The sequence below is a fragment of the Moschus berezovskii genome, chromosome 4, assembly GCF_049115385.1.
Source record: "Moschus berezovskii isolate FMDL1 chromosome 4, NW_MosBer_1.0, whole genome shotgun sequence".
In the NCBI taxonomy this organism is placed as follows: Eukaryota; Metazoa; Chordata; class Mammalia; order Artiodactyla; family Moschidae; genus Moschus; species Moschus berezovskii.
This window is the reverse complement of record NC_142463.1, coordinates 10,282,462-10,309,664: the sequence shown is the minus strand read 5'-3', so window position 1 is coordinate 10,309,664 and position 27,203 is coordinate 10,282,462. Positions and strand designations below refer to the sequence as shown.

General features: G+C 36.3%; 1 protein-coding gene across 7 annotated transcripts in view; it reads right to left on the bottom strand.

Annotated features, from left to right (window-relative positions):
* The window catches only part of ZMYM4 (zinc finger MYM-type containing 4), a 166,472-nt gene that overhangs the window by 63,241 nt on the left and 76,028 nt on the right, over positions 1-27,203 (bottom strand). For 4 of the 7 annotated variants that reach the window (XM_055401953.2, XM_055401954.2, XM_088835130.1 and 1 more), the window contains 5 exons: positions 11,736-12,260; positions 9,999-10,060; positions 9,477-9,647; positions 2,765-2,849; positions 2,270-2,525 (listed from right to left, as the gene is read on the bottom strand). In XM_055401953.2, the coding sequence (XP_055257928.2) occupies positions 2,270-2,525; positions 2,765-2,849; positions 9,477-9,647; positions 9,999-10,060; positions 11,736-12,260 (1,099 nt within the window). Of the gene's footprint in view, positions 1-2,269; positions 2,526-2,764; positions 2,850-5,388; positions 5,592-7,603; positions 7,643-9,476; positions 9,648-9,998; positions 10,061-11,404; positions 11,707-11,735; positions 12,261-27,203 lie in introns of those variants that run through there. The other 3 variants (XM_055401955.2, XM_055401956.2, XM_088835131.1) reach the window with 3 other exon arrangements.

Sequence of the window (27,203 nt, the reverse complement as noted above, 5' to 3'; positions counted from 1 at the left end):
TGGAATTGTAGCATGTATATTATCATAAGTGACCAGTCCAGGTTCGACGCATAAATTTTCCTCTGTTCATTTCTTTGCATTTGTGCTTTTTTAATAAAATTCTTTTTTAGAAATAAAAAAAATTAAAAATAAATAAATAAATAAATAAAACACCAAAAAAAAAAAAAAGGACTGAATTACAAATTAAACCTATTTGACTAAATGGGCTATAAGGGGGGAAAATGGATGTGCCCAAACAGGCTATTAAAATGTGACACTGAGTAAATCATTTAACTTCTTTGACTCTAATTTATTTAAGGCACAATTCATATCAATAATTTTATAATCAGATTAACCAGACTATTCCAAACTGTTGTAATGACTGTGTAAACAAGAGAGGAAAAAAAGAGAAAGGAAAAGTGATGAAATGGAGATGAAAGATTAGTTCAGAAAACGAAATGAAACAGAATAAAAAGGAAAACAAGACTAATATAAATGGCTGATGATTGAGAAACAAGTGAAAAAGGTACTCTGTAATAAGAGAAAGGGGGAAATGAAGACAGAAAATGAAAAAGAAAACCTGAGGTGATAAGCAGGCAAGGAGTACCTGAAAAAAGACCAGAAAGGGGCAAAGGAATGAGCAAAGGATTTAAAAAAGGTAACGGAGTAAGTGAAGGACAAGGTAGAATGGTTTAAAGTCAAAGAATGACAGGTTGAAATTTATGAGTAAGACCAAACATTACAAAAGAAGAAAATGTAATCTTAAAAATAATTAAACTACATAAGATCAAGTAAAACTAAGGGATTCAGTTCAGTTCAGTTCAGTCGCTCAGTCGTGTCTGACTCTTTGCGACCCCATGAATCACAGCACGCCAGGCCTCCCTGTCCATCACCAACTCCCGGAGTTCACTCAAGCTCATGTCCATCGAGTCAGTGATGCCATTCAGCCATCTCATCCTCTGTCGTCCCCGTCTCCTAAACTAAGGGATTACATGCAGGTAAAAATAACCATCTCCAGATAATGGGAGGTCAATACCAGAGGCCAAAGAGATACAGTGAATTTAGATGAGAAGAACATGTATGGATAAGAATGAAAAAACACAAGAAGAGGGCACACATTTTAAACTTCTATGAATTTCCTATGGTCATCCTGAAATTCACTGATAAATCATTGCAATAAATATCTATGACTATTATTATGAAAGGAGAAATATCACTGAAATTTTAGGAAGTGCTAATTGCTCAAGAATTAAATAAAGAAACGTAAGAGGAAGTTATTACATGAAACTATTTCATGGCAAAATAGGAAACTGAAAAAAGCGTTATAAAAAGTCTAATTCCCAGGTTGATTAACCTTAGAAAGATGATGACTTTATTAAAATACAGAAATCAGATATGTGGTCTGTAAGTATTCATTTTTTAAAGCATATTTAATAATTTGAACAGTATAAATAAAGTCTACTTTTACTAAATTTAACTGGAAACATAAAGGAATGCAAATATAACTTCTGGAACATCTAACCATGCCCAAATTTCTTTTAGAAGTTTCTTTCTATATGCCTTTTAAAATTGAACTAGAAGAGGGAACATCTTTTTTCCTTTCTACAGAAAAGGGCAACATCCTTGTACTGATCTAAGTACTGATACAAATAAATCATAGTTTGAGTAGCTTAGCTTAATAACAGAAGTCAAATTGTTTCAAAACAAGAGCATTATTCATCTTTTTCTGACTTATTTAAACGGTGTCTAATGACCATCCTGCAAAAATTAGTTCATATTCCTCAAATGATCCTAAGGTCAAAATTTTTTGTTGTTAAACACTGAAATGTAACCTCTGAGATACTTCAGAAATACTGAGAAGGTAAAAATAAATACACTGGAATCTAATTAAAGTTAATATGAAAAGTATTAAATAAATTCCAACTGTGTAAATAATAAATAACACACAAGCATTAAATATTTGTTGGATTTAAGTGTCTATTGCCTACAGTTAAAATACTTCGGTCATATATTACTCTAAGTTATGCAGTTTTTGTTTTAAAAAACATCTCAACTAACAGGGATGGTAAATTATGTTTCAAAAGTATCTCTTATTATATAAAATGGTCATTAATTAAAGTTAAAGCTGAGCACCTCACATCCAGAAAGACTGAAAGCAGCAGCAACACGTCTGTGGTAAACAATGTGTGATATTTATCAAAAAACACAGAAAGGTAGAATTAAACAATATACAAATAAGAACAAAGCATCTTGAAAGAAAGGAAACAGATGATTTAGAATTCTGCTATACTTTGAGCAACTTGAGCAAGTTTTCTTAGTGGGAGGAGGCGGTGGGCGGGCAGGTGGAACTGTATATCCAGTGAGGCACAATGTAGAGCAGAATAGCTGAGTAGACCCTTTCCTCTGATAAGCAGTTTGCCCCTTCTGAAGGATTTTTTTACAACCAGAACAGGAAACTCGAACAGCTGTGGCTGGAACTGAAGGAAGCATTTTATTCATGCCAGATGACGCCAGTGAAGGCTGAAAGCCAGTAGTCAACTGTGGAGCTTTAAAAAAAAAATTGAAAAAAAGTTTTACTTTTTACCATGAATTTTAAGTAGGCATCCTTTCTTTCTCTTCTAGAACTAGTTTTGAAATCCAACACTAATTATGCAATGCACAATTAAAGCCATTCTCAACAGGCAGAGAGAACTGCCTAGTTTACTAATGTTAAGTAGGTACTTCCTCTCACTCACACTGGTCAGAAAAAATAAACACGATTCATTCATTCAGTATTGTTTCTTACCAAGAGGACTGCCACTGACTGAAAACACAGCGCTAATTTTCAGTTCCCCCTCTTGAGTTTTTTGCTGTTGGCCATGACTATACTCCTTTTAAAAAGAAAAATAAATAAATATGTAAATAAAAATGAATACAATATGTCTAAAGAAACTGAAACATTCAAGACATTTTACTAAGGCTATACAGGGGTGGAAAATGTTTCTACATTAGTAAGAAATAATAGCAAACAAACTATAATTACAATGAGGGTATAACAGGTTTATACATGCTGAGAGTTTAAGAAGTAAAAAATCAAAGTAGCTATCTAATTAGCCTACAGCATTACCAGATATTCACACACTATTTTTTAATTCTTAATTTACTACAGTATTTTAAGCATTTATATTTATAAAAGTAATACACACTTACTATACAAAATTTAGACAAGTAGAAATCAGAAAAAAATTCTTACAATATTTCCATTACCCCCAAACAACCAACCACTGTTATTCTTTTGGTATATTTCTTTCCAGTCTTTTCCCCTCCAATATGTGTTTCTTTACACAGCTGTAATTATACTGAATATACTTTTTTATAAAGTGATTTTTTTTTTGGTTACTTGAATCAATTGAATATTTGCATATCACCACACTTTACTCCAAAATAACTTCTAGTGGCTAAGTATCAGTGTTTCTAAAGGCGGATTCCAAGAATCCATGAGATCTATATAAAGGTACTCTAAGCAGTATGAAAATTCTAAAGAAAATTTTTTTAAGTTTGAGTTTTTGAATAATTTTTTATTGAATTAAGCTTATTTTCAGTCATGAATAATCACATATAACTAAGTTATACTACAAGTTTTTAGTACTGTTGTTAGCTTTTACAATTATATTATTGCATTGTGAAACCTCTAAGTAATAGATTTAACTTTTTAATTCACTGTTTACCACACTGAAACTTGCAAAACCCCAAAAGATGTCATATTCTTGGAATTCTCAGGCAACTCCAACATACTCCCTTTTTTGTGGCAACAGGTGTCTGTACATTACTCAAATTCGAGAAATACTGATATATATTATTTAATAGACCTAACAGATTACACAAGGATGAGACTGGGGTGAGGTGAAGCCCTTGCCTCAGGTATAAATTAAGGCACCAATTTTCAGTCATATTTTTTTTAAATGCAAAACTCCATGACAAAATATCAAAACTTTAAATAAGTAAAGACAAGACACCATCACTAATGCTTCCCTTGGCCCCAGTCTGCAATTTGATGATAGCCCTGTGTGGCACTGAGACTACAAAACCACAACCCAGCGCTGGTCCACTTGTTCCCACACATTTGCTCTAGTCATTAATGCCATGATGTACACCTTTGTGAATGCTCATACATTCGTGTTTAGGATTATCACCTAAGGAAAGAACCTTAAAAGTGGAATTACTGGGTAGATAGTATATAGTAAATGTTCTTGGTGCACAATGACAGACTGCTTACTAAAAACTTAACTACATTTATTCTAGTGAAAAAAGCCACTTAGTCTTTTCCCATTCTGGTTTTAATTTCCAATTTTTTCAATATCCATTTACAAAAAAGCACTATAAGGTAATAATATTAATGTCCTACAGCATCTGTTATCAATATTTCCTCAATATGTTCTTTCAGTTAAAATTTTACATACTGAAGTTCCCATGTTTATGCCAAAAAATTGATGGTTTTAGCTTTAGCGATTCCTTCTATTTCTTACAAAGTTCTACTCCCATGATAAAATGCTAAGAAAATGCTCTCATTCTTTATACAGTCCTTTAATCCAGAGGTCAGCAAACTTTATCTGCAAAAGGCCAGAGAGGAAGTATTTCTGATTTTTCAAGCCATGCTATCACAACTACTCAACTCTGCCCTAGGAGAGTAAAAGCACCCATAGATTATATATAAACGAACTGACTGTGGCAATTACCAATAAAACTTTCTTTACAAAAACAGTATACAGAAAAACAAAAACAAAACAGAAACAAAGAGGACAGGCGGGATTTAGCCTGCTGCTGATAAGATAATTTGCCAACTCCTATTTTAATCCATCCGGGATTTATTTATTTTGATATATAATCAGCGTTTTTCTTTCTCTGAACAGGTGGTGAATTCCTTTCACTTGCAATTAACGTATCAAATTCCTCTAAAAATACCTCTTTTTGTGGCAATCTATTCTGCATCATTATCATGCTGACTACTCTTACGATTTCACACTATCCTAACGAAAATAACTGCGAGGTGCTTTATCATTTAATAGTTTGCCATATCTCTAATTACTAGAACATACATATAATATAATGTGTGTGTGCATGCCTATTTATTCTTCTTCAAAACATAAGAAACCACTGATATTTCATCAGAATTTTATCAGAACTATATTTTACTTTAGGAATAACTAATATCACATTTTTTAAGAAAGTCTATCCATTCATTCTAGTTGTTTTATATGATACAGCACTTTTTAGTTGCTTTGCTGTAGGAAATAGTGTATCTTTTCACCGTACTATCTAGGTGGGAAACTGATTTATACAAATACTGCTCTGTTTTACATGACTAAAATTCAACTAGCTACTCAACTAAACTTTCATGAATTCTATTAATTTTCTAATAAAGATCCTTACCAGCAAATGATGATAATTTTGTCTCCCCTTTTCCATTATTTCTTCTAATTTCTTTAACATGTGTTGGGTCGAAAATCCAACAAGTGTTAAATAATAATGCTGACATCTGTAATTTGTGTTCATTTAGTAATTATTAACAGGTTTCCATCATTTTACTTTTAAATTCAATGACTGTTATTGATCAGAAGTAGGTATTTCCTTACCTGATCAAGAGAGTATCTATTATAAGAAATGCATAGCGAATTACATTGAAATTTTTTTTGGCATCTATTTATCTATCTAGTCTTACCTGACCTGTTGATGAAGTTATACATTAAGAGATTTTCTAAAACAGACTCATTCTAACATTCCTACATTATACAGTATATTAAGGCATATTACAAGTAAAAATCTTTTCTAATGTCAGAAAATTTCAGAAAAAAAATCAAAATTCATGGATATACTTTAATCGTCTCCAATCAGCTCTCTTTCTCAGTCTATGACACTTATTTAAAACTTCCAATATATTCCTTAAGCCTCAAGTACATATTACTTATCTAACATAGTAAAATACATATATATCTTAAGTACTCTGCTGTACACCCCACAATGCTTTCAAGGCAGAATCATGTTTATGTTAGCATCCTCCCAACAATGACTAATTTCACAAATATTTAATAAAAAATCAATGACTAATAACTTAAGAAGTGAAAATCTTACAACCCAAAAGCTCTCAGAAGCAGAAAAACAGATGTCAAAACCAAAAAAATCCTTTACCAGTATCGTTACCTTCCCTTTGTTTGCCATAAAGTATATATCAGTATTACAAGACAGTGTTTCAGAAGTGAAAAACCCAGATTCTATAACCAAGTTAACTTGACATAGCTAAAAAACAAGCTCCAACATTTAATTACTGCATTCTACTTTCCAAGACTATATGACTCACTATTGTCACAATTAACTGATTTGTTTTCCCATTCTAATCCATTTATTTCAATGAGATTACAGATTAGCTCCCCTTTTATTATGAGCAAAAAGAAAAAAAAAATCATTATTATAAAGTAATATTTACTGAATTCCCAGTTTTTAGAATCTATAGAAAAGGGGAAAAGAAAAAATGAGAAACAACATTTATAGAATAAAGTTTGGTAGACTAATAATAAGACCTTGATGAAGGCCCCTGATTGGCTCCTTCCTGGCCATATGGCCTTGAATAACTTACTAACCTCTACAAACCTCAGTTTCCTTATCTATAAATGGACTTAATATCATCTACTCTGGCCTTTTTATCCTGGAGAATGAAACACTGTAGTACATACAAAAGTATCTGTAATTGTAAATATTACATAGAAAACAGGGTAACATGCAATAGGATCTGAATGAAGAAATGTAACCAGGAGGACAAAGATGCTACGCCGGTCACAGAGGACGAAGTATGACAACTGGCAAACCCAGAAAACTGTAACTGAGCAAGAATCAAGAGCAACTGGGAAGAAGTGGACAAACATATATAAACATATACTTCCGTATCTTAGCGAGTTATATGGGAAAGTAAAAAAACTAAGACCAAAATGAATTGTGTAAAAAGGAGAATAAGGAAGCAAGTTGAAAGCAAAGCTACAAGTTAAGCAAAGAGAAAAGTCAAGGGAGGTTTTTACAAGGTGCCAGAAGCTAAAGCTATGTTCTTATTAAGTCAAGAGAAAAGTTATTACAGGTAACCGATGGTCAAAAGTAAAGACTGACCACAGCTGTTAAATCTATCAGTATTTGATGAGCATTAGGTTAATAGTACTGTTTCAGAATCTAAGAAAATAATTCATTGGAACTCCTTTTTCCAACCTATTTTTGGAAATGAAGAGTGATAAAGCATTAGGTAGCACTGAAAAATGAATATAGATTTCCAATGGTCACTGAGGAGAAATACCTAAAAGAACAGAACAATGAAGAAGGAAGAGAAGGGGAGAGGAAACAGGAGTGGGGAGAGGAAGTAGGAAAGAAAGGGAGAGAAGGGTAAGAAAGAGAAAGGGAAATAAAGAATCTGATATCTACAGTTTAACATGAGGTCCCCTGAGGAATTTCTAGAAGAATTATGAAGGTCTGATCCCACAGGATTAGTGTAGCTGAAAACAGAGAGGACTTCTCAGAGAAAACCTAGCTTTACCCACTCACGCATTGGAACTCCCTTATTTTGGGGTCAGCATAAGGAATGCTTCTAGACCTTATGCCTTGGACTTACATTCCTGCTTGGTTCTCGAGTCCAGTCAATCAAGTGATGAGCTCTTATGGAAGTTCTTCCCCAAAATCATGACGAAACTTCCTATTTGGTATTTTATAACACATTATTACACTTTGAATAGTTGATTCAAATAGTTGACACCTACCTAAAAATGTAGGTATTTCTGGGTCCTGACAGTTTCATCCTATTGCTGTTCTCTAGTCACTGGAATATCTGATTGTTTTCAAAACAGTAATAAAAATAACCCTTTCTGATGCCCCCTTCCCCTAATGTATGCAGTCTTTCCTATAACTGTCTTTATCTGAAGGAGTGTCACTGGGTCATGTACAGGGAGAAACTGATGTCTTTGGTACCCTGACAGCACTGCGATTCCTTATGGATTTCTCGTGTCCAGATTGCGGTACGTGAAGGATGAAGATCTGCTCTGTTAGACCTAACAGTAGACGTCTGAAATATACACTGCCATATGGATCTCCCCTAGGTGTCAGGACATTTCTTTAACTCTAATTTAGATATCTCTATTTTGCCTGCTTCTTTTACCATTCTTTCAATCTAACTTCTACCATCTTCTTTGTAGCTACCACACTCACACCCATCCAACTCTACAGCTTTATCATCACTACCCTATACAGCTACCTTCCACTGGGCACCATGGAATTCCTGTTTAATTGAAGCATCAGTCTGACCCACATAAATCACTTGTATCTCTTGCTTTTTCCTACTCTAAAACAGTGGTTCTCAGTACCAGAGGATGTTGTCCGCCAGGGGACATTTGGCAATGTCTGAGGACAACGTACCACTGACAACCAGCAGGTAGAGGTCAAGGATGCTACTAAATATCCTAAAACGCACAGGATGCACTGCCCCTCACTACAAAGACCGATCTGGCTCAAACCGTCCACAGTGCTGAGAAACCCTGCTTAGAGACATCTGAGTGAAAAAAATCTCTTCCACACAAGTCTCACATTCTTAACCACCCTAATATAAAAGAAAGGGAAAGGTAAGCTTTCTCCAGATCAAATGTTGTTTCAAAAAAACAAGCTAATTCATGTTATCTTTACTTCTTAGCTTCTGCACTCATACCATTTGTATAAAATCCAGAACACCCTCAAACAATTGCTGCTACTGCAAATTCATCCCTTGGTCCTTTTCTACATTCTTAAATGATTACACCATCTTTATTCTATTCCAACCAATGCTATGATAACTGCATAGATAACTTCACTGACTTCAGGATTCACAGTTACAGGATCTCTCCAACTTTCATCTCCAGAGCAACCTTGAAATAACAGAGCTCTATCCCTACCCTTTTTACTCACACACCTCAAAACTGGAATCCTGTATCACCCATCAAAGCCTCCTTTATCTTCAACCCACTGATCTAAAAAACTGGTTCTTCAATCAATTAACTCTTCCAAAGATAACCTGTCCATTAATCCCTCCTGAAAAACACTTAAATCTTTACATACTTCATTAGCAATAACTGTAAAAGGCTTATTACTACCTTATATAAACAATCACACCATAAACTCATAAACCTCCATAAACTTCAGCCATGTCTGCTGTTATAAATCTCAAATCCTTGAAGATTCACTTTCCCTAATCCTTCACTAAAACTGTAAAAATCACAGAACAGCATTAGTAAGGAACAAAGTGGAGTAGAAGCCTTAGTTATTACTACTTGGAAAAAGTTTCCTGTAACTCTGGTTGATTCCTTAGTATTATTCTTAAGATAATTCAATTTCCTCAACCTTCATTAAGAGTCTCCGCTCACCCCATCCACAAAACACTTCTTAATCAAGAACTTCCTTTCTTGAATGAATAATGCGTGTGTGGAACAAAAAAGAAGGGGGAAAAAAGGTGAAATGTTTACTTGAGCATTGTCAGGTTCATCTTTAATTCTGTCTAGCAGTCCCTGCTGTGGTGCCATTGCTTTGTCATACTCATCATCCAAAGGTTCTTCTTTAATTCTAATATTTGATGCAAAGGAATTTCCCAGTTCCGAACCAATGGATTCTTTATTGGCAAATGGATAGCTGGAATCCTAAAACACAATATAAAGGATTAATAAATATTCATATTTTTAAATTATTCCTCTTCAGGTTTAACACCCAAAGAAAAGCTCATTGGAAATGAAGAACTCTATGGATGTTCATTAGAGTCCCTATGCTTACAAGTAAATGTGATATATGTCCAAATATCAAATACAAATAAAGAATCTAAGAGCAAAGACTTCTCAGCACATCTCCAAAGATGACCTTATCCAAATAATAAAGGAAATTTTTAAAAATCAGTGCTCTACCTAATACATATAGTTACAGTTTAGAAAATCACATAAAGAAAACTTTGACACTTGCCACAGTTAAAGCAATCTACATACACACTGAAAACTTACCCTAAAGTTTGTTTCTGGGGTTTGTGGTAAATGGGTATGTAATGTTTCTTCAACTTGATTAGCTATTGAAAGAAAAAAACAAAACAAAACAAACATATGTATATGAATAACAAATCTTAAAAAGAGTGACCTAAAAAGCTATTGATAATCACCTCTCTTTCCAACAAAGATGCTCATTAGAGTGAAAGGGTACCAAAAAATACCCACAAGGTAGCTTCACTCAAAATAAACAAACTGGCCCCACCTAACTTTTAGCCTCACCTCATAATATTTCCTTGCTCAAACCTAAATAGTTACTTCATTCACTATGTTCTAAAAATTACTTAAATTTGTTCTTCCCCATCTCTGCTTGTATCATTCCAAGTCCCAACTATCCTAATCTTTACACAGTCTTCCAGATTCAGCTCAGTTCAAAAATCACCTCTCCTCTAGAAATCTTCCCTTGTCCACTAAGTTAAAAATCATTTCTCTTCTAAGAATACCTAAAACACAGTTTCAGTTATTTCAAAGAAATATTATTGTACTACTTTATAAAAAACTCTTCTAACATTGTCTTCAATTATAAATTTTATGCTATTCAACTGGTCAGTAACACTTCAACTACTTGACTTGTCCCTTCTGCTATTAGACATTATGTTCCCTGAAGATAAGTACCAATATAATTTATCCCTTCTAGGCATACTGAAAATACATTAAATAATATAAACTGAAAAATACAGTATACCCTTGTATACCCTTGTACATAATGGATACTTAAACTAATTGTTCTTTATAATGATACTGATTTGTTCTATCATAGTTTTCCTAGCACTGTCAGAAGAAATAGTAATACAAGGACTAGTATATTCAACCTTGCTTTCTTTCACACCTATTGAATATTTACTGAAATTTTACTATTTTCACTACACCAGGTTAGGCCCTAAGAACACAAAAATGAGTAAGATACAGTCTGGCCCTCAATAAACTCTCACACTAGCAAGTAAAGGCAAAACAAACAACTATGATACTGTGTGATAATTACTATAAGTAAATTAGGCATAAACAAAATGCTATGGAAATACACATGAGGAAACAAACATTCTTGATGCAGAGAGATCAGGGATGACCACAGGGTAGAAGAGGTTTATGAGTTAGGTATTGTCAGATAAGAAGCACTTTTACAGGTATATACACAAGAGAGAAAATGACATGCAGGCAAATGGAACAGCAAGAGAAGGACATAGAAATAAGAAAATGTATATATGCTCAAGAATGGAACTGAAGCTAAAGTATAGGGTATGCTGGGCAAAGAGGCTCAACAGGAGTCTCAAGAAACTTTTACAACATAAAATAGAAATGTTATCAAAAAGAAAAACCCTCCCTAAATTGGACTAATTGGTGGGACAGCAGTTTGAATTAGTGCTTACAGCACAAAGAAGTTAAATCCAACTTCAGGTTCCAATGTTCAACCAAAGAAAATGAACAGGTGATTCGAGTATCTTGCCTTCTCATCAAAATATTGCAACCAGGGGAGGGAGAAATGAGGTTTAGAGCTATTTTCAACCATTTATACCATTACCAATAGTTACTGGGAGAAATTCAGTCACTCTGCAAAGAACAAGGATAAAAGAAAAATGACAAGCTTACAATGAATTTAACTGTTCACACTTTGCTTAGTATCAGAAGTAATAAAAGCTGTATTATTATCAGTATGTTGTTATTTATTGTGCTTTATGGCTCTATTCCAACAATTATTACCTGCTTTATCAAAAAAACTGCTTTTCAACCTTGAATCCAACTCTTTATGGGGTTTATCCAACCGTTTTTCACGTTCATGATAAGTTAGGTCTCTATTTTTCTCCTTTCCAGAAAATGTCTCTTTGCTGTTTTCTCTTACTAGACTAAAATCTTTCCGTATTGATTTAAAGACAGAAACCTGATCAAATTGTTTAGGAAAGTCTTTTTTTAATTTATTTTGAATCTGTATTTCATTTTCATTGTCTGATTCATGCTGTGTGACTCTTCTCTCTACTTCCAAGCTATCATCAGTATGAATTGAAGAAACAAGATTGTCCTTTGAACTAAAATCCTGTTCATCCTCATTGTCACTACCAACGACTGGAATTCCTGCAAGATCCCCAGAGTTCAAAAAATAATCATCTTCATCCAGCAATGAATTTTCAGATCCTGTTTGATTCGGCATTCCATAAGACATGCTGTCAAGGGTAGGAGTTAAGTTGTGGTCTATATCTTCAGACATTTCTGTATCCATGATACCACCACCTTAAAAAGTAAAATACTGTTTAGACAAATGATAGTGCTAAAGATGACCATATTTATAAGGTCTGTCTGGCATTTAACAAATTATATATATTTTTTTCTTTTCAAACAAAATATAGATAATAGTACTGCAATATTCAATAGGTGTGACAGATATCCCTATCTGACAGATAAGGAAACAGGGACATAAAACTGGAGAAACTATTTTAAGTTAGAAAGAAAGTCAATGCAATATAGAAAGAAGGAGTACCAACTTCAGAATGAGACACATGTGTGTTGGAATCACAGCGTAATTACTGAAAATCTATGTGATCCTGAGAAGAAACTCTAAGGCTTCCTTATCTATAAAACAGTATAATACTCACCTTGGAGATTAATTTGTGGTGAGGTTTAATGATAGTATGTATAAAGAGCCTACTAACACAGAGACTGACACACAGAAGGGAATATGAAAGTGATAATTACAGTTATCATAGAGACTATTCTGGGGAGCTTAGAACCCAGTTCTCTGACCTCAGAGTCCTAATTTCTCTACACTAACCCTTAATAAACACTTACAGCAGTTACTGTTTACAGTGATGAATATTAAAACATAAAAATAAAATTTATCCAAGCCAGAATAAATATTAAAAACTGTTTATACTGTCTGAACTATATGTTCAAGTCTCTCCCATTCCAAAATAAACGAGAAAACTCAGCCCTCTATTTCTTTTTCCTGCCCTAATTCACCTTTCTTTCACAAACTTCTAGGGGAAAAGTTTACATTGGTTTGTTTCTACTTCATCTCCCAGTCTTTAATCCTTTGAACTTATTGCAGTCTGGTTCCCAATTTCACACTGGAATCTCTCTGATTAAGATCATCAATGATTTCCTCATGGCCAAATTCAATTATTTTTTCAATCTTTATGTGTCATATCCCTCCCAGATAAAATACTTTGGTTTCTTTGACATGCACTGTTTCCTACTTTCCTTACTATTCTATTAATTTATTCCATTCTCCTCTTCCTATTTTATGTGCTCAATATTCCAATTCTCATCTCATTTTATATACTCAGACCATTTTATTCACCATCATAGCCTTGACTTTTGCTGATGACTTCCCAAATGTTTTAGCTTAGAACTTTCCTCCAAACTTCAGAGGTCTATATTCAACTTCTCATAGGACCCCTAAGAACCTTCAACTTAACACCTCTAAAATCAAATTCATCATGTTCCCATTCCAAGCATACTTCTTGTACTTTATTTCTGTCACTTAATTAATAGCACTGCCAAATCAGCAGACTGATCAAGATAAAAAAAAGACTCACTCCAATTCTCCTTCCTCTTGGACAAATTCTGTTAACTATATTAATATCTCTTTCAAATCCATCTCCTTCATTGGTACCATTCCAATACTTCACATCTCTTCCTATTGACAGTGTACTAACTCAATCCACAGGATATCTAGCAGGCAACCATATTCTTACAAATCCTGCCCTCAAACCATATTTAATTGGTCCATGAGCAAACAAACTAGAACTGGTGAAAACACAGAGTGAAGCAAAAACTAAAAATATTAGTGGCACCAACAGCTTTGCTTTTATTTCATGTGGCTGGATCTTCAAATCATCCCCTGAGTTCCATGATCCAGGATAAATTTCTTTTTGTTCAAACTGATTTGAGTTAGATTACTTCTAATCAAGTCCTAACTAAAACAGGGTCCAAAGGAAAGCTTTCAAGTTGCCCCCTTCATAAAGATATCAGAATTATCTTTTGAAACCATTAATCATTCCACATTATATCTTTACTTGAAATCCTTCAGAAACACCCCTCGGCCTAAAAGTACTCATTCATTCATTCAGCACCTATTTATTAGGAAATCGCTTCATGGTAACTACTCTGCTAGGTTCTAAGGATATGATGATGAAAACGAGAGCTATGATTCCCTCTCCTCAGAGAACTAAAGAAACAGACAAATAGAGAAAATAATAAAATTAGAAAATCACCATTTTCATGTAACTAATTAATTTTAAATAAAGACAGTAAAATCATAGGAATTTCCACAACTTACTTTCACAGAGTATAACACACAGACAAAAGCAGGAAAGGAAGAGAAAGCTGTACAATACCACAGACATTCACTACACTATTCTTACTCTTTAGACTGGTTTATTTGAAAATCTTCCCAGTAACAGAAGAATAGGGAGAAAATATAAAGAAGCAGGGTGTTAAAACACACACACAGTGAGATAAATTTACCAGATCATAAGGCAACCAAAGGTCAAGGTTAGAGCCTTCTCTACAGCACAGTTTATTCTTACTACCTGACCACATGGTATATGCTCAGTAACTGTTTAATGAATGAAAGATATGCATTCTTGTGATCAATATTTAATCTAAGTATTATAGTATATAAGAAATCAACTAAAAAGTAATATTGCCAAGAGACTTCCAAAATCTTTATGTTTAAATTCAGGATATGATACTGGGCGGCAAGGGGAACCACCCGAAAAGAACTGGATCTCTAACTCACACCAAAATAATTTCCAGATGTATTTAACTTTTATTTAAAAATGGAAGAATTATTTTTAGAGAAAACCCTTTCTAAGAATGACACAAAACCTAGAATAAAAGACTGACTGAATAAAAGAATAAAAGACCAAATGTGACTATAAACAATTCCTAACAAGAAGAAAACATAAGGCAAACCAAAAGATCAAAGACAAAGCTGTCAAAAACATTTTACAGCACTTTACATCACAACAGGTCCTTTCCCTAATGGATAAAGATTAGACTCTTAGTTCACTAAAGATACCAAAACCAAATAAATTTATAAAAGCAAAGGATCTAAATGAACATTTCACAGAAAAGGAAACACTAAGGTTTAACTTTGCTCATAAATGAAATGCAAATTAATAATGCAGTTAGATACCATGATCACAGAACAGGTTGGTAAAGACAAAAGGTTTTGATAACAGTCTGGCAGCTATGCTATTGGCCAAAGCTGCCGAACTACGGCCCAAGGCCAAAAAATACACAAAGAAGAGTGTGGCGTAGACCATATGTGAGCTGTAAGGTCTAAAATATTTACTATGTGGCCCTTGAGAGACAAACAAGTTTGCCAATCCCTGTAGTAGGGAATCCTACTATAATCCCTGTTAGGCAAAGTGTAAGATGGCACAATCATAAAAAAAAAAAGCAACCAGGCAATAGTTACGAGATTTTACACATACCTTTGATCCAGTAATTCAATTTGTAAGAATTTAACCTATAGACATTTCTCAAAAGATCTATGAAAAAGAACATGAATAAATAGCAAAGACTGGAAACAGTCTATCTGTTCAACAATGAGGCTCAATTAACTATTGTTCAGTTCAGTTCAGTTGCTCAGTCGTGTCCGACTCTCCGCGACCCCATGAATCACAGCACGCCAGGCCTCCCTATCCATCACCAACTCCCAGAGTTCACTCAAAGAATATTATATAGTTGGTAAAAAGAATGAGGCAGCTTTTTAAGAGTTCTCAGAGTCAATTAGTAAAAATACCTAAATTGAGAAAGAATATGCATATGTATATTAGGCTATCACTGCTATGCTGCTGCTGCTGAGTCACTTCAGTCGTGTCCGACTCTGTGTGACCCCATAGACGGAAGCCCACCAGGCTCCCCCGTCCCTGGGATTCTCCAGGCAAGAACACTGGAGTGGGTTGCCATTTCCTTCTCCAATCACTGCTATATGTTTTATAATTTATGTGTATGTTTGTGTATACGTTAAATATACCTTCCACTGATTTTCTGTGACACCAGAATCAGATGGCTATAAGACAGAAACACTAACTTTCAAAGTATATCCTTTTGTATCTTGAGTTTTGAAGCACATCTATTGTCTACTGAAAAAACAAAATTTATTCTCATTTGAGAATGTGCTCAAGATTTTCAGAGGTGGCAATTGCTATTAAGCTATCTAATTTGAATTGCAATTTTGATAGTGATCACACAATAAATCTAGAGGCTGAATAAAAGTATATGAGATTAAATTATGCTAGTTATATTAATATACATAATTAAACGAAACAGAATTGTACTCATCCTTGTGGCCCAAATAAAAGAAATAGGTTCTGATCTCAGAGCCTACATCTACAGAAAAAATGCAACACTAAATTGTATTTGGGGATACAAGTGGATAATGAAACACCTGAAAGCAAATTTCTCACAAAATATTCCTACCTAATTTTTAGACACTGAACAGGATCGGTATGTTTGAGGGAAAAAATGGTCTATGGCTGGAAATGAATAAGTGTGAGGAAGAGTGCTTAAAAATGGTAAAAGAGAAAATGCCAGAGGACAGATATATTAGGAATTTCCAAACCATACAAAAAAGATCCCAAAGAGGAAATAATATGATTTATGTTTTACAAGGAACAGGATGTAAAGTAGCAGAACTACTTTAAAGCTGTTCAGTGTTACAGGGAGTGAAGAAGGGAAGCAAGAATATTACATAGGAGGCTACTGCAGTAATCCAAGAAAAAACTGGTGGCTCAGATCAGGATAGAATGGTGGATGTGAGGAACAGTACTCAGATTTGGATATAATTTGAAAGTAGAGGCATTTCCTGGTATATGAGAAGCTGTATATGAAAGGAGTCAAAAATAGCAGAAAAGAGTGCCATGTCTTGAGATGTAAACACTAAGGAAGGAACAGACTGAGAGGGGTAGCATGAATAGTTTGGTTTGGACCTGTTACTTTTGAGAACCTTACTAAACTTGCAAATGCAGATATCAAGAAGGCAACTGGACATATTAACGAGGTAAAGAAGAAACTCTTGTCAAGAAATGATACATAAATTTGGGAGTCATAGATGAAATGACACTACTTAAAGTTCATGAGACTAGTTAACCTAGTGATTGAACTTACTACTGACGGAAGAGAGCTGAGAGTCCTGAGACACTTCATTCAACTTTTAGAAATCTGGTTGAAAGGAAGGAATCAGGGAATGAGACAAAAATGGACCAACCAATGAGGTAGGAGGAAAATTAGGGGGGTGATATTATAGAAGCAAAGTGAAGAAAATATTTCAATTAGGAAGAAGTGACCAACCTTAATGAATGCTGCTGAGCTAACACAGAAAAATGAAGGCTGAAGACTCATTATTAATATTGACAAAGTTGAAACAAGCTTCTTACTTGACGGGAGTTTTATCAGTGGAAAAAGGATACACAAAAGCCAGAATGAGGTGATCCCATAAAGAGACTCAGAGGAGAGAAATTTTAAGTACAAACAACTCTACAGAGGAGTTTTGCTCTAAATTAAAGAAAATGAGCAGAAACTGGACTAAAATCTAGAGTGAAAAGTTCTTCTGACTCTGTATTTTTATTTTGGGTAGTTTTTTGGAGGGGGGAGTTTTGTTTTTTAATATGAAGACTATCACAGTTTATAGAATACTCCTAGGAATGACTCAATAAAGAGGGAATAACAATGGGAACAGAATATAAAAAAGAGTGGCTATTTGTGTATATATAACTGACTCACTCCGCTGTATAACAGAAATTAACACTGTAAAACAACTATACCCCAGTAAGAAAAATTAATTTAAAAAAAAGAGGGAGGAGACCTCCCTGGTGGTCCAGTGGCTAAGACTCCGTGCTCTCAACGCAGGAGGGCTGAGTTTGACCCCTGATTAGGGAACTAGATCCCTGCATGCTACAACTAAAGATCCTGTGTTATGCAACAAAGATGGAAAATCCTGAGAGCCGCAACGAAGACCTGTGCATGCTAACTCACTTCAGTTGTGCCCAACTCTTTGTCCCTATGGGCTGTAGCCCGCCAGACTCCTCTATCCATGGGATTCTCCAGCCATGACTACTGGAGTGAGTTGTCACGCCCTCCTCCAGGGAATCTTCCCAACCCAGGGATCAAACTCAAGTTTCTTACATCTCCTACACTGGCAGGCAAGTTCTTTACCACGAGCGCCACCTGGGAAGACCCAATGCAGCCAAATTAACAAATATTTTTTCAAAAAAGGGAAAAACTAGTAAGTAAGAGGGAAAATTTGTGCAACAGGGATGTGATCAGTACATAAATTTCCTTTGTGAAAAAATAAAATGAGCATACTGGTTAAATGCAGGTAGGCTGCTAAGATTTTCAGAATGAAGAATGCAAGTTATTTAAGGCACTTAAGTACAATATTTGTGTTTGAAAATGAAAATAAATTTCATGAGGTCAAATAAAATTTGACCTTTTATGCCTTGTCCTCCTTTTTGCTTTTGATTTAGTGGCATATTGATATTTATATACTATACCCAAGAATCATTTCACTTTAAGGTACAACCACCAACTAAAGAACCCATAAAGGAACCTACATAAATGAACATTAGTTAGTTAGTTCAGTCGCTCAGTCGTGTCCAACTCTTTGCGACCCCATGAATCACAGCACGCCAGGCCTCCCTGTCCATCACCAACTCCTGGAGTTCACTCAACCTCATGTCCATCGAGTCTGTGATGCCATCCAGCCTGTGATGCCATCCAGCCATCTCATTCTCTGTCGTCCCCGTCTCCTCCCAACCCCAATCCTTCCTAGCATCAGACTCTTTTCCAGTGAGTCAACTCGTCGCATGAGGTGGCCAAAGTATTGGAGTTTCAGCTTTAGCATCAGTCCTTCCAATGAACACCCACGACTGATCTCCTTTAGAATGGACTGGCTGGACCTCCTTGCAGTCCAAAGGATTCTCAAGAATCTTCTCCAACACCACAGTTCAAAAGCATCAATTCTTCGGTGATCAGCTTATGAAAGGGCTATTACTTTCATTTCCAATATATTACTCAATTAATTTCATATATTTTTATTTCAATAAATGATAACTTTCAGAAATAAAATGTCAACTGTAATTTCAACCTTAGAAGTTATGGTTCTCTAATTATGACACTGCTTTTCTCTCTTAATAAAGAAACAAAGGATCAGAAGAAAAAACACAAACTCCAAAGAATGCAAAAATAAATAACAGCAACCATAAAAGCAAGGTAATCTTGGTTCCTTTTAAAATCTTAAATTTGCATTTTGCTTTGCACTGAAATAGTTCTAGGAGATGATTTATTTTTGTTTTCAATAAAATACAACCTTATGATTATACAGTAGAGGTGACGAATAAGATTCAAGGGATTGGATCTGGTAGACAGAGTACCTGGAGAACTATGGACGAAGATCTGAAACACTGTACAGGAGGTGGTGACAAAACCAACTCCAAGATGGGCACAGAAACAGCAAGGACCTAAGAGAAGCAGAAGAGATTAAGAAGAGGTGGCAACATAAGAAGAAATGCATTTGAGTCAGTTCTAATGAGGTGGATGAACCTAGAGCCTATTAAACAAAGAGAAGTCAGTCAGAAAGACAAAATCAAATATTGTATATGAATGCATATACATGGAATCTAGAAAGACGGTACTGATGAACCTGTCTGAAGGGCAGCAGTGGAGACACAGACATAGAGAACAGACTTATGGACACAGGGGGAGGGGAGAAAACAGAGGGTGGGATGCATGGAGAGAGTAACAAGGAAACATGTACATTACCATACGTAAAACAGAGAGCCAATGGGAATTTGCTATATGACTTCAAACCAGGGCATTGTAACAACCTAGATGGGTGGGCTGAGGAAGGAATTTCAAGAGGACAGGTACATAGGTAAACCTATGGCTGAATCATATTGATGTCTGGCAGAAACCAACACAATATTGTAGAGCAATTATCCTTCAACTAAAAATAAATAAATTTAATAATGACTGAGCGACTGAACTGAACTGAATAACTTAAAAAAAGAAGAGGTGGCAAGAATACACAGAAGAACTACACAAAAAAGGTTTTAATAACCTGGATAACCATGATGGCGTAATCATTTACCTACAGCCAGACATCCTGGAGTGTGAAGTCAACTGGGCCTTAGGAAGCATTACTATGAACAAAGCTAGTGAAGGTGATGGAATTCCAACTGAGCTATTTCAAATCGTAGAAGAAGATGCTGTGAAAGTGCTGTACTCAACATGCCAGCAAATTTGGAAAACTCAGCAGTGGACACAGGACTGGAAAAGGTCAGTTTTCATCCCAATCCCAAAGAAAGGCAATGCCAAAGAGTGTTCAATCTAGTATACAATTGCATTCATTTCACATGATAGCAAGATAAGGCTCAAAGTTCTTCAAGCTAGGCTTCAAAAGTACGTGAACTGAGAACTTCCAAATATATAAGCTGGATTGAGAAAATGCAGAGGAATCAGAGATCAAACTGCCAATACCCACTGAATCATAAAAAAGGGAATTAAAAAAAAAAAATCTGCTTCACTGACTATGCTAAAGCCTTTGACTGTGTGCATCAGAACAAACTGTGTAAAATTCTTAAAGAAATGGACATACCAGATCACCTTGCCTGCCTCCTGCAAAACCTGTATACAGGTCAAGAAGCAACAGTTAGAACCTGACATGGAACAACGGATGGGTTCAAAATTGGGAAAGGAGTATGTCTAGATTGTATATTGTCACCCTGCTTATTTAACTTATATGCAGAGTATATCTCACGAAATGTAGGGCTGGATGAAGCCCAAAGTGGAATCAAGATTGCTGGGAGAAATATCAACAACCTCACATATGCAGACGATACCACTCTAATAGCAGAAGATGAAGAGGAACTAAAGAGCCTCTTGATGAGGATGAAAGAGGAGAGTGAAAAAGCTGGCTTAAAATTCAACATCCAAAAAACTAAGATTATGGCATCCAGTCCTATCACTTCGTCGAAGCAGCAACAGACTTTATTTTCTTGGGCTTCAAAATCACTGCAGATGGTGACTACAGCCACAAAAGTAAAAGATGCTTGCTCCTTGCAAGTAAAGCTATGACAAACCTAGACAGCATATTAAAAAGCAGAGATATCACTATGCCAACAACAGTCCATATAGTCAAAGTTATAGTTTTTCCAGTAGTCATGAACAGATGTGAGAGTTGAATCATAAAGAAGGCTCAACACTGAAGAACTGATTGATACATTCAAATTGTGGTGCTAGAGAAGCCTCCTGTGAGTCCTTGGACAGCAAGGAGATCAAACTAGTCAATCCTAAAGAAGTCAATCCTGAATATTCACTGGAAGGACTGATGCTAAAACTCCAATACTGTGGCCAACTGATGTGAAGAGCCAACTCACCGGAAAAGACCCTGATGCTGAGAAAGATTAGGCACAGGAGGAGAAGGGGATGACAGAAGAGGAGATGATTGGACAGCATCACCAACTCAATGAACTCCAGGAGACAGTGAAGGACAGAGAAGCCTGGCATGGTGCAGTCGATGGGTTGCAAAGAGCCGGACATAACTTACCAAATGAAAAACAACAACTAAGTAATAAAAGCCCCTTTAAACTATAAGATCAGGAATATAGTTTACCAGTTAAAAGTCCAATAAAGTCGGGAATTAAAAATGAAACATACATGCTTTAAACGTTTATTTTTACTTGGTATGTATAAAAAAAAGCACATTGACCTATCACTGCTGATCAGTAAAACTTTGAAAATGGGTTTGCTAATTTGAGTTCTTCCTTGAACATATCACAGCCCTAATGCAACCTTCCACATCACAACTTTGGTTTCTTTAGAATGGAACGAGAAAATAAAGGCACCTCCACGTTTTTACTGACTTGACCGAGTTAAGTATTCCTAACCTTGCTTATTTAACTTATATGCAGAGTACATCATGAGGAACGCTGGGATGGAAGAAGCACAAGCTGGAATCAAGATTGCTGGGAGAAATATCAATAATCTCAGATATGCAGATGACACCACCCTTATGGCAGAAAGTGAAGAAGAACTCAAAAGCCTCTTGATGAAAGTGAAAGAGGAGAGTGAAAAGGTTGGCTTGAAGCTCAACATTCAGAAAACAAAGATCATGGCATCTGGTCCCATCACTTCATGGGAAATAGATGGAAAACAGTGGAAACAGCGTCAGACTTTATTTTTTTGGGCTCCAAAATCACTGCAGATGCTGATTGCAGCCATGAAATTAAAAGACGCTTACTCCTTGGAAGGAAAGTTATGACCAACATATTAAAAAGCAGAGACATTACTTTGCCAACAAAGGTCCGTCTAGTCAAGACTATGGTTTTTCCCGTGGTCATGTATGGATGTGAGAGTTGGACTGTGAAGAAAGCTGATTGCCGAAGAATTGATGCTTTTGAACTGTGGTGTTGGAGAAGACTCTTGAGAGTCCCTTGTACAGCAAGGAGATCCAACCAGTCCATTCTAAGGGAGATCGATCCTGGGTGTTCCTTGGAAGGACTGATGCTAAAGCTGAAACTGCAATACTTTGGCCACCTCATGTGACGAGTTGACTCACTGGAAAAGACTCTGATGCCGGGAAAGGTTGGGGGCGGGAGGAGAAGGGGACAACCAAGAATGAGATGGCTGGATGGCATCACCGACTCTGTGGACATGAGTTTGAGTGAACTCCGGGAGTTGGTGATGGATAGGGAGGCCTGGCGTTCTGTGATTCATGGGGTCGCGGAGAGTCAGACACGACTGAGCGACTGAACTGAACTGAAAGCACTAAAATTATTCACAGAAACAATTTTACTTTTCGGAGGAAATTTCATTATTGTAAAAAATGGTACAACTAAAATTAATTACAATAAAAAGTACCACTAGAATAAACAAGTTTAGGCAATTCTGACTCTTGTAAGCATGCAACTTCATCAAAAGCTAAATCAAGTTGTCTTCTTCTGAAACTACTAATTGCTCTTCAACAGTCATTCTAGCTTCCTCCCTTAACAACAGGACCTCATTCTCATTGGGGTACACTTGTTGCTATTCAGTAGCTAAGTTGTGTCCAACTCTTTGTGACCCCATGGACTACAGCACACCAGGCCTCCCTGTCCCTACCATGTCCCGGAATTTGGCACACTTACAGTAACAAAAAGATTGTAATCTCAGCTTATGATCCTAAGGTGAAAAAGTATATTGGCTATTAATAGGCCAATAACCAACAGAAAACTTTTCACGGAAATGGACAACAATTGGAATACAACAAACCATTCTTCTTTCAAACTGAAAGTGTCAATTCATTACTGAGCCAGGGCTGTAATTTTTTTAAAAATAGACTACAACAGAAAACATAGTTCAGAGTCACAGTAAGTAATGCTATAAAACACTGTAACACACACAAGTAGATCTCAACATAAAATAGATTTCTAATAGCATCAAAATTAAAAAAGAAAAAAACCAACAGCATTGGTAATGGATGTTAAGTAAACTTGTTATGGTAATCATTTTGCAATATACACATATAACAAGTCATTATGTTATATACCTAAAACTTGGAGAAGGAAACGGTAACCCACTCCAGTATTCTTGCCTGGAGAATCCCATGGACGGAGAAGCCTGGTAGGCTACAGTCCACGGGGTCGCACAGAGTCGGACACGACTGAGCAACGGAACAGAACAGAACAGAATACAATGTTATATGTCAATTCTACCTCAATTAAAAAAATGTTTACCTATGGCTGATTCAAGTTGATGTATGGCAGAAACTATCAGAATATTGTAAAGTAATTCAGTTCAGTTCAGTTCAGTCGCTCAGTCGTGTCCGACTCTCCGCGACCCCATGAATCACAGCACGCCAGGCCTCCCTGTCCATCACCAACTCCCGGAGTACACTCAAACTCATGTCCACAGAGTCGGTGATGCCATCCAGCCATCTCATTCTCCGTCGTCCCCTTCTCCTCCCGCCCCCAACCTTTCCCAGCATCAAGTAATTACCTTCCAATAAAAATAAATTTTAAAAAATGTTTTAAACAAAACAAAAACAAGCACTCCTAGATAATTTTGCTTCTGATGCACATTAATGTTTGAGGATCACTGAACTAAAGCAGTCTCTTTCAGAATTTTCCAGTTTATTGTGATCCACACAGTCAAAGGCTTTGGCATAGTCAATGAAGCAGAAATAGATATTTTTCTGAAACTCTCTTCCTTTCTCCATGATCCAGCGGATGTTGGCAATTTGATCTCTGGTGCCTCTGCCTTTTCTAAAACCAGCTTGAACATCTGGAAGTTCATGGTTCACGTATTGCTGAAGCCTGACTTGGAGAATTTTGAGCATGACTTTACTAGCATGTGAGATGAGTGCAACTGTGCAGCAGTTTGAGCATTCTTTGACATTGCCTTTCTTTGGGATTGGAATGAACACTGACCTTTTCCAGTCCTGTGGCCACGGATGAGTTTTCCAAACTTGCTGACATAGTGAGTGCAGCACTTTCACAGCATCATCTTTCAGGATTTGAAATAGCTCCACTGGAATTCCATCACCTCCACTAGGTTTGTTCGTAGTGATGCTTTCTAAGGCCCACTTGACTTCACATTCCAGGATGTCTGGCTCTAGGTGAGTGATCACACCATCGTGATTATCTGGGTCGTGAAGATCTTTTTTGTACAGTTCTTCTGTGTATTCTTGCCACCTCTTCTTAATATCTTCTGCTTCTGTTAGGTCCATACCATTTCTATCCTTTATTGAGCCCATCTTTGCATGAAATGTTCCCTTGGTATCTCTAATTTTCTTGAAGAGATCTCTAGTCTTTCCCATTCTGTTGTATTCCTCTATTTCTGTGCATTGATCGTTGAGGAAGGCTTTCTTATCTCTCCTTGCTATTCTTTGGAACTCTGCATTCAGATGCTTATATCTTTCCTTTTCTCCTTATATGAAGGTCAGGAAGCAACAGTTAGAACTGAACATGGAACAACAGACTGGTTCCAAATAGGAAAAGGAGTACATCAAGGCTGAATATTGTCACCCTGCTTATTTAACATATATGCAGAGTACATCATGAGAAACGCTGGGCTGGAAGAAGCAAAAGCTGGAATCAAGACTGCCGGGAGAAATATCAATAACCTCAGATATGCAGATGACACCACCCTTATGGCAGAAAGTGAAGAGGAACTAAATAGCCTCTTGATGAAAGTGAAAGAGGAGTGAAAGAGTTGGCTTAAATAAGCTCAACATTCAGAAAACTAAGATCATGTAGATGGGGAAACAGTGGAAACAGTGTCAGACTTTATTTTTGGGGGCTCCAAAATCACTGCAGATGGTGATTGCAGCCATGAAATTAAAAGATGCTTACTCCTTGGAAGGAAAGTTATGACCAACCTAGATAGCATATTAAAAAGCAGAGACATTACTTTGCCAACAAAGGTCCATCTAGTCAAGACTATGGTTTTTCCAGTGGTCATGTATGGATGTGAGAGTTGGATTGTGAAGAAAGCTGAGTGCCGAAGAATTGATGCTTTTCAAGTGTGGTGTTGGAGAAGACTCTTGAGAGTCCCTTGGACTGCAAGGAGATCCAACCAGTCCATCCTAAAGGAGATCAGTCCTGGGTGTTCATTGGAAGGACTGATGCTATAGCTGAAACTCCAATACTTTGGCCACCTCATGCGATGAGTTGACTCACTGGAAAAGACTCTGATGCTGGGAAGGATTAGGGGTGGGAGGAGAAGGGGACGACAGAGAATGAGATGGCTGGATGGCATCACCGACTCGATGGACATGAGTTTGGGTAAACTCTGGGAGTTGGTGATGGACAGGGAGGCCTGGAGTGCTGCGATTCATGGGGTCGCAAAGAGTTGGACATGACTGAGCAACTGAACTGAACTGAACTGAACTAAAGTAATGCTTCTCAAGTTACTGGATATCAGAATCTCTTGGTGAGCTTGGAAACGGATCCCTGAATTAACTTCTAAAGATTCTGACTCAGCAGGTCAAGGGTGGCAGTCAAAGGTCTGATTTCTAACACAGCTCCAGGTGATGCTAATACCCTACCACACTCGACGTCTTAGGCTCTAGTTTTTATGAACCAGGTATAATTAACTTCAGATAATAAATCACTATACCGAGAGGCTGAAAACAATCTTCATCAAGTCCAATCTCTTATCAGATGGTTGAATTTCTTTCACAAAACCCTAAATGGTCAACCATCCCTCTGAATGTTAAACCAACAAAGATGAACCACTGAATGATCTACCATACAAGAGATGAACCATTTATGATAGTTCAAAAATAATCCATGTTAAGTACTAATGAAAATGAATTTGTTTTCTCTGGGAGTCATGACTCAAGATTACTGCTGTCTTTTCTTGTTTTCATTTAAATATGTATTGTTACTGTGGAATTATTAAAGAATGCCATTGATGATTCTATATACATTCAATGAAGAGAGATGAGGCTCCTAAGTGAGATTCACAGAACTTTTCACTAATTTTTACTTTTATTTGTTCCCACAGTGGGGATAAACGGGAATATCCAGAACAATTTGACCTTCAGTTCAGTTCAGTCGCTCAGTCGTGTCCAACTCTTTGCGACCCCATGAATCACAGCACGCCAGGCCTCCCTGTCCATCACCAACTCCCGGAGTTCACTCAAACTCATGTCCATCGAGTCGGTGATGCCATCCAGCCATCTCATTCTCTGTCGTCCCCTTCTCCTCCCACCCCCAATCCTTCCCAGCATCAGAGTCTTTTCCAGTGAGTCAACTCATCGCATGAGGTGGCCAAAGTATTGGAGTTTCAGCTTTAGCATCAGTCCTTCCAATGAACACCCAGGATTGATCTCCTATTAGAATAGACTAGTTGGATCTCCTTGCAGTCCAAGGGACTCTCAAGAGTCTTTTCCAGCACGACAGTTCAAAAGCATCAATTCTTCGGCGATAAGCTTTCTTCACAGTTTGACTTTATAACTTGCTAAAAGGTGACTGACAAATGTGAACACTTGGAACACCTCTGACAGAAATTGGTTACATTTTGTCAATTTTAATAGTCCACTTGTACACTATTTTTAGAGCTAAAAAAAAAGATTTAACACACATTATAAAACAAGTAACTATTTGTTCTTTACTGTGAGGACAACTAAAGTAAATACAACAGACTTTACTTTTTTTGAATGGTTATTGATATTTACAGTGC